Below are 9,240 nucleotides of genomic sequence, written 5' to 3'. Positions count from 1 at the left end.
GAAACTTATTTTATTATTATTATTATTTTGTTTTGTATACAAGATCGAGGCTCGTGTAAGAGCTAACATCCAAAACAAAAAAGGATAAACGGACAAACGGACAATAAAGGGAGCGGTAGACAAGATGGGGAGAGAGGGGGAAGCACACAAGTACAGCAGAGAACAGGGACAACGGAAGATCCGTGGGAGGGAGAGGGCTTGGGGGATTATTTTAATTAACTTTTGGAGTTATCTCCCTGAAGTTAGAAACTGTTCTTATTTGAAAATGGTACAAGTGGTTGGCCGTGCAGGTATAAGCCTAGGCATGTTGGGAGCATGCCCCAACTAGTCAGTTGTCGAGAGATTAAAAAGGTAAATATAAAGGAAGGTGCACACCAGGGAAGGACGGCGCCATTGAGGTCGCTTTGCTCGGAGGGTCGTCATCTGGGTGCAAGCCGAATCGGCCACTCGGCATGCCGTTCATGCGTGGCCTTGTGTGGGTGCATTTCGCACAAAGCTGCGAAACAGAGCACCATTGAAATTCACTGATCTTGTATGTTACGGTTCGTTCTGACATACCACGTGTATGTTCCTTAGAGCACACATCACATTCGTTGCACATTAATATTGTAAAGGTCTCTACTGCTCATTTACACTGTCAAGTTGATCATCACATGCTTGATGCACCATCTCAACATGTCCCCATTCTGCGACTGCTGCTATAGCTTGTGCCACGCATGTTGTGAACTCTTGTTTTTATTCCTCTGTTGACGAAGTCGCCGGAGGCATTATGTTTTCAGGTTGTCCGTCCGGCTGTCCGTCCGTGATAGGTTTTCGTTACCGCGATAACTTGAAAACGGCTGAAGGGATCTTAGTCAAACTTGGTGGAGTTATGTATAATGAGGTAAAGATGAACTGATTCGATTTTGGCTTCACGAGGTCAAAGGTCAGAGGTCATGTCAGGTAAAATGTGATAACTTGAGAACAGCTGCATGGATTTAAATCAAACTTGGTACAAGTATTATAATGACGTAATAATGTGGACGGAGGCATAATCGGTCGACGTCGTGACATCCAAGAGTGTAGTTCTACTTTGCCTTGGTCCCTGTGGGTGGCCACGACCCTTTGAGTACGTAAGACTAGAAAATTGTGGAAAAAGGAACTCGCAGAACAACCTGATAGAGCATACGTGGTGGAGAAACTGAAAGAGTCCAAATAATTCACGTTTTTCTTTATAAACTCTCATTACATTGTGAGAAATAACGAACTTATAGAAGTAACTTTTGACAAAGCAAATACTGTACTAGGCCTTGTTGGAAAGAACAAAATAACACAAAGCAACTGTACTCTTTACAAGCGATTGATCATTAAAATATTACGTTTTCGATAACCCATGCTGGTAAGAGGTAATACTCAAACGTGATGATTTACCATCTTTTCAAATGGAATCTCACATTCTGGAATCAAGACACCACAAACGCCACACGTGCTAGATTGGTACCGCTTAACATTTTTCGATGCTAGTCCTTTGTCTTCCTGTGCTGTATTATCTACGAGCTTCCTTATATATTTGTTCAGCCTCATCATCTCTAGCTTGCAGTGTTAGCACTTTAGGAATCATTCAGTGTGCAAGATAACCCTTCCCCACGTGATGACATCCCGCACAGGTAGTTGAAGACTGGAACAGTATTCCCCACGTGAGGAAATGGAAGGACAAGATCAAATCTTGGATCACTCCATGAAGAACAAGAGAAACAGTCCCATGGCGAGTATGGCTGTCAGCAGTGCGGCCAGGTGTCCTGCAGCGTACATGGCCGCAACCGATTAAAAATGGACAGAGCCAGATGGATCAAAAAGTGTGAAATAGAGTGAAGAGGGGGCTACCTTACCTCGGTTCCTAACAAGTCGCCTGTATGTGCTCAACTTCGGTGGCGGAAAATTGGATCTGGGAAGACAACTGGGCTCAGTGCATTTATCTTCTTGCTCCATGTCTGCCAAAACTACAATACACAAGGACAGATGATTATCAGCTTGATAGACAATCCTGAGTCTTACCTTCTCATGAAACACAGCACAACGCTACAAATACTACTGCAGTCAAATACTATACAGTATGTCAAGGTACTCCTGTACTTTCCCCATTATCGTGGGTTTCCTCTACTTTTAACACACCTAACCTTAATCCGAGTATACATCTAAATTAGAAGGTAAAATTCACGAGGAACGGTCAAAAGGTTAAAAAAAACAGGCATCTTTGCAGATCTTTTATAGGTGTTTGTTTATTCCTTGTCTCAATGAATCATTTCCAAGTATTTTTTTTTCTAAACGAGGCCTCAAACAAATAATTTATCCGTGATTCATCATTAACATATCTGGTGCCAAAAGGTCCGACTAGAACAGTCATTTGGAGTGAGTTCAGGACTATTATTGGCCATTTCCTTCGGGAACCACAACCACATGGTCTCTATAAATGCAATTCTCATCGCTTTGACTCAAACGTGAAGCCCGGCCAGCCGGTTGGTGGAAAAAAACTCAGGGCCAAACTTCCCCCTCGGCCGACACCACAAGATGGGATCAATTGTAGCCAATGAAGTACAGACTTGGCATTTAATATGGAATTTTTTTTTTTTCTTGACTTGGGATTAGTTTCTTAACTCAGTCTATCAATCTGGTGAGTTTCTTTTACGCTTCGGTGATTTCTTTGTTAAAAGAACCATGTCACTGATTGTCTGTCGCAGCAAGAAGTCAACAACAGGATTATATCACAGGTGGCGTGGCAAAATGTACGAACAGGTGCATTTGACGATTGGCTTCACAATTGGGTATACAAGGGTTGTTGCGTTCTGTATTAGTGGAAAACAACTGTTGCACGTCTACAAATGTTATTGCCGCTTCCTCTGGAGAAGGTCCGTCAACTCGACAATGCTGTTTGTCATGGAGTGGTGGCTTTACGAAATTCCAGCATGAAACAGCGTGCAATTGGTCGGCAGTATGGCATCACTCAAGGTCAGGTGTCAAAGATCCTGAAACTAAATGCTCAGAGGGGTGTCCCTACTCCAATACCGAGGCCAGGACGTCCCCGCAGAACCACAAGGAGGGATGATCGCCAGCTGCACCGGTTAGTCCGCAATGGCCGTACCAAGTCAGCTAATCGGCTTAGGGCTGAGAGGCAGCAACTGACAAATGTGCCTGTATCCATGAGGTTAGTCAACCAACGACTGGTTCAAGCAGGCTATCGTGTCAGGCATCCCCTGAGAAAGCCACGCCTGACCAGACAACACCGCCAGCGCCGATTGCAGTGGGCCAGAGAGCACCGTCAATGGCAGCCAGGACACTGGAATCACGTGATCTTCAGTGACGAGTTTAGATTTCTGGTCTATCGTCAAGATGGCCGCGTCCGAGTGTGCAGACAAGTGCATGAAGCCCACAACGAAGATTGTATAGTGCCAAGAGTCCAAGCTGGAGGTGGTGGGGTGACCATTTGGGCTGCTTTTCATGCAGGGGGCAAAACTGACCTGGTTGTACTGAATGGAAACCTGAACCAGTTCAAGTACAGGGCCATTCTGGAAGAAACATTGCTTCCATTTGCTCGTGCAGCCTTTCGAGGAAACGTTGTCTTCCAAGATGACAATGCACGGCCTCATCATGCTCGCATGATCCAACACTTTCTTGCTGACCGTGGTGTGGAGCATATGGAGTGGCCTGCCATGTCCCCGGATATGAATCCGATAGAGAACTTGTGGGCAGAATTAACGCGTCAAATCGACAACTTGGACCAGCAGCCGACCTCTGTGCGTGAATTGCAGCAGGCTATTGTCACTGCATGGCAAGCAATTCCTGTCCAAACCTTGGCAAATCTCGTGTACAGCATGCCTCGACGTGTACGTGCTCTCCTGAATGCTCGTGGGGGTTACAAGAAGTACTGAACTGTAATTTTACTGTCCGTAATCCCAGTCGTAATTTAACTTTTGTTTTTGTTAAAAATAAATTTGGCTAATGTGCAAAATAAAGAGATACTTCTGGAAAACGCACAGAAGTTTAACACAGTACTGTCCGTGAATTGAGTTCGATATCAGTTTACATCACTTTCAAGGATCAATTTATTTGCTTCGAAATGTCAAATGTGTTTTTTGTTTCTTTTAAAGGTCACATTAACAAAATCTAGAATAATTTCAACATAATTCCAATTAACTTTTGGTTCTAAGTCATGTTGAAAAGTAAGTTCACCCCCACAAAAAAAATATTCCATATTAAATGCCAAGTCTGTATTACTGGTAGTAGTAATAGTAGTCTCAAAGCTTTGAGATCGACATATAATGCATGTAAAACAGAGTAGGAGTACAGCAAGAGGAGTAAATAAGAAGAGGTGAATATGGTTGGAAGACAAAAATAAGGTTGAGAAGAGAGCGCATAGGAGTCAGATACAAAACGCAAAGCCATCAGCATCCACTTTGTGCTCAAACAAAACTTGACGAAAACAACAGCTATTGAAAAAAAAAATATATATATATATATACACACACACACACACACACACACACACACACAGACTTGCACGAGCAATAGCACGCTCTTTCATGCCGTAATTTCGTAAAGCCACCACTCCATGACAAACAGCATTGTCGAGTTGACGGACCATCTCCAGAGGAAGCGGCAATAACTTTTGGAGACGTGCAGCAGTTGTTTTCCACTAATTGTCAGGTTCACTATGTTAACAAATATAATTTCTTTCAAAATTTTGGGATTAGCAAACCTGTACATTTTTGGAATATTCAGAGCATGGAGAATCTGAAAATCAATGTTGGCATTTGCACAGACACCTGCATGGCCGCCATTTTGGATTTTGAAAATGGCTGCCATAAAATACATATTTTGCATGATCTCGGCTTCTAGTCAACCTAGAGACTTAATTAAATATGCTAATCCTATGTTTTCTGGGTCAAGGAATCCAATAAAGGCCTCAAAATAGTGCTCAGGATTATAGAAAAGCAACAAACAAAGGTAATTGAAAACCATTGTCTTTATATTTGTGATATAACTGTATTACATAATACATGATATTGCAAGTCCTTTGAAGTTATAGGTTGTTATAGGAAGTTATAGGTAGCATCAGATTGAACTTTAAGTCCTATACACAGGATCTACGAGGTCTATACCGTTCAGGAATATGCTTTTACAGATCTTCATCACTGTCCTGAGTGTCATTTTCGCAAAGGTAAACATTAATTTTTGGATTCCTCATGCTCTGAATATTCCAAAAATGTATAGTTTTGCTAATCTTCCAAAATTTTGAACGAAACAACATAGTGAACCTGACTATAATACAGAACGCAACAACCCTTGTATACCCGACTGTGAAGCCAATCGTCAAATGCACCTGTCCGTACATTTTGCCACGCCACCTGTGATATAATCCTGTTGTTGACTTCTTGCTGCGATAGACAATCGGTGACATGGTTCTTTTAACAAATAAATCACCAAAGTGTAAAAGAAACTCACCAGATTGATATACTGAGTTAAGAAAGTAAACCCAAGTCAAGAAAAAAAAAAAATTCCATATTAAATGCCGTCTATATATATATATATACTACATGACCAAAAGTATGTGGACACCCAAGCATTGAACATCTCATTCCAAAACCATGGGCATTAATATGGAGTTGGTCCCCTCTTTGTTGCTATAACAGCCTCCACTCTTCTGAAAAGGCTTTCCACTAGATGTTGGAACATTGCTGTGGGGATTTGCTTCCATTCAGCCACAAGATCATTAGTGAGGTCGGGCACTGATGTTGCGCGATTAGGCCTGGCTTGCAGTCGGCGTTTCAATTCATCCCAAAGGTGTTAGATGGGGTTGAGGTCAGGGTTCTGTGCAGGCCAGTCAAGTTCTCCCACACCGATCTTGACAAACCATTTCTGTATGGACCTCACTTTGTGCACGGGGGCATTGTCATACTGAAAAAGGAAAGGGCCTTCCCCAAACTGTTGCCACAAAGTGGGAGGCACACAATCGTCTGGAATGTCATTGTATGCTGTGGCGTTAAGATTTCCGATTTCCCTTCAATGGAACGAAGGGGCCCAGCCTGAACCATGAAAAACAGCCCCAGACCATTATTCCTCCTCCACCAAACTTTACAGTTGGCACGATGCATACGGGCAGGTAGCGTTCTCCTGGCATCCGCCAAACCCAGATTCGTCCGTCGGACTGCCAGATGTTGAAGCGTGATTCATCACTCCAGAGAACGTGTTTCCACTGCTCCAGAGTCCAATGGCGGCAAGCTTTACACCACTCCAGCCGACGCTTGGCATTGCGTATGGTTATCTTAGGCTTCTGTACGGCTGCTCGGCCATGGAAACCCATTTGATGAAGCTCCTGACGAACAGTTGTTGTGCTGACGTTGCTTCCAGAGGCAGTTTGGAACTTGGTCGTGGGTGTTGCATCCGATGACAGACGATTTTTACGCGCTATGTGCTTCAGCACTCGGCCGTCCCGTTCGGTGAGCTTGTGTGGCCTACCACTTCGCGGCTGAGCTGTTGTTGCTCCGAGACGTTTCCACTTCACAATAACAGCACTTACAGTTGACCGGGGCAGCTCTACCAGGGCATAAATTTGATGAACTGACTTGTTGGAAAGGTGGCATCCTATGATGGTGCCACGTTGAAAGTCACTGAGCTCTTCAGTACAGCCCATTTTACTGCCAATGTTTGTCTATGGAGATTGCATGGCTGTGTGCTTGATGATATACACCTATCAGTAATAGGTGTGGCTGAAACAGCCGAATCCACCAATTAGAAGGGGTGTCCGCATACTTTTGGTCATGTAGTGTGTGTATATATATATACACACATATACATAATTTCAAAACACACCTGGTCACAAGTGTGCCTGTATGACCGGGTCCTCAGTCGAGGTCCTCAGCATCATCCCGTTTCGGCCCTTCAAGCTCGATACGGTCAACTAAGGTGGGCCAGCAGGGGAACATACACCTCCACATGCAGCAGCTACAACTGGATGCGTACATACCCCACCCCCATCCAGTGAGAATACAGACTACAACAACAAAACCGCCTCCACTCCCAGAATCCACAGCCCCTCATCCACTTACTCACACACCAAAAAGAAAGCCAACAGACCAACTACCCTTACAACAAGCACCACTCAAACAAAAGCACATTCATGCAAAACCATACCCACTCCTGCAAAAAAAAAAAAAAAAAACACACACACACACACACACACACACACACACACACACACACACACACACACACACACACACACACACACACACACACACACACACACACACACACACACACACACACACACACACACACACACACACACACACACACACACACACACACACACACACACACACACACACACACACACACACACACACACACACACACACACACACACACACACACACACACACCTCCATTTCTCTTCCGTGCTCAATCACTACCCCTTTCGGCTGAAATGAACCACAACCTCAACCTTCGACGTGCCTTCATAATCTTCCTCCATATCCAAAGTGAGTCTTTCAAGGCAACCTCCTTCTTTCTGTCCCACACACGCCAAGCCGAGCAAGAAATGCAGAAAAGGAATTGCCAATATACCCTCTACACCCCACCTCAAATGGTTGACAAGAAACTCGCCAACCCTTCTCCCGACACTCTGCCTCCAACTCACTGTACTTTCCTCTCTTCCTCTCATGCACCTTCTCTCATGCATGTTCTCTTCCCAAGGTACAGACAATTCCCCGAAGATGACCTGTTTTGTTGCACCTGACCAGATGACAATGTCAGGCCACAACCTTGTCACATAGAACTCCTCTGGTAATACCAATTGTGGCTTTAGGTCTGCCACCACATGTGAATCACAAGCATCTGACAAACAGCCCTCTTGCTTTCCTCCTCCTCTTCTTTCCACCTTTTACCACTTAGCCCTCTTTGACAAACAACACCTCTCCCCCATTGGTCTCCTTCTCCACTCTTCTCTCTCTCTCGATCTCAGCACTTCTTCTTGCACCATCTGCACCACCACCGCCAGCACCTGATCATGCCGCCACTTGTATCTTCCTGCTGCTAATGCTACTGAACATGCACTCAGTACATGCTGCACCGTTCCCAAACCTCCACACAAAGACCATCTCTCCTCCTGCAACAACCCCCACAATCTCAAGTTTACTGGTGATGGAAGCCCACCATACGTTGCCACAACAGGAAATTCAACAATATTGGCTCTATCCTCCAAATCTCTTGCCACTTCAATGTCCTCACCCGCACACCTTCCCACTGAGTCCAAGCACCTTACTGTGCCTGTCCGACTGCTTTCACATATCTCCCCTCCTCCTCCTCCTTTCTTCTCACCTCCCTCTCAACCATCTTCCTCCTCTCTTTCACACATGTCTTTCCCCATCGCTCATGCTTCATCCACCCCAAGCCATGCTTCCCATGCTGTACCATCCCCACGACCTCCTCCTGTTGCAACCGCTCCTCCATCTCATCCACCTCTGTTCTTGCATTCCACTTCCGACCTCCCTTCTTCTCTGGGAGAGCATTCTTTACCACTGCATCACTTTTTTTTTCTTTTTTTTTTGTATACTGAATCGAGGCTCGTGATTGAATCCCGCAACATCATGAACTCCCACACCCTCACCACCTTAAACTCCTCGGTTAATGATGTCAAGGGAAACTGAAGTTTTCCACCCTGACCATGAAAGGCAATGTTCGTCAAACAGCGTGGCACTCCCAACCACCTCCTCACAAACCCGCTCACCACAACCTCCATCCTCTCCACATGCCCAATCGCAATATCATACATCATCAATGGGCACAATATTCGTGGCATCACTCCAAACTTCAAACACCATACCTTCAACTTACCTGGCAAACCACATCCATCAATCCTCTTCAAACCTCTCAAAAGCTTGTTTCTGACCTCCTCCACCCTTCCGACATCATTCAACTCCACTGTATACCATCTTCCCAAGCTCTTCACAGGGGCCGCCGTCAATGATGGAACCACCTCCCCTACCAGCTCAAACCACAGTCTCACCACCACACTCCTCGACTGTCTTCCTTTAAAGCCGATTCTTGCCCACTGCATCTGCAGGTGACCTTCCAACTCTTCCTTTGGTACCTTCAGTACGCCAGATCGAGACTGCTCTAACAGATCCTTCATAAACCGAAAAGGATTCTCAAAGAACCTCTTTCTCTTCCTCTGCCTCTCCTTTCTTCGCCTCTTCATCCTTT

General features: G+C 44.9%; 1 protein-coding gene across 11 annotated transcripts in view; it reads right to left on the bottom strand.

The window, feature by feature from the left end:
* Positions 1-1,195: 1,195 nt before the first annotated feature.
* The window catches only part of ODR4 (odr-4 GPCR localization factor homolog), an 84,870-nt gene continuing 76,825 nt past the window's right edge, over positions 1,196-9,240 (bottom strand). For all 11 annotated transcript variants that reach the window (XM_068104162.2, XM_078783625.1, XM_078783623.1 and 8 more), the window contains 2 exons: positions 1,869-1,979; positions 1,196-1,778 (listed from right to left, as the gene is read on the bottom strand). In XM_068104162.2, the coding sequence (XP_067960263.2) occupies positions 1,711-1,778; positions 1,869-1,979 (179 nt within the window). In that variant the 3' untranslated portion in view covers positions 1,196-1,710. The remainder of the gene's footprint in view (positions 1,779-1,868; positions 1,980-9,240) is intronic.

This window comes from Myxine glutinosa, chromosome 8 (assembly GCF_964187855.1).
Source record: "Myxine glutinosa chromosome 8, kmMyxGlut1.1, whole genome shotgun sequence".
NCBI lineage: Eukaryota > Metazoa > Chordata > Myxini > Myxiniformes > Myxinidae > Myxine > Myxine glutinosa.
This window is presented reverse-complemented; position numbering and strand designations above follow the sequence as displayed.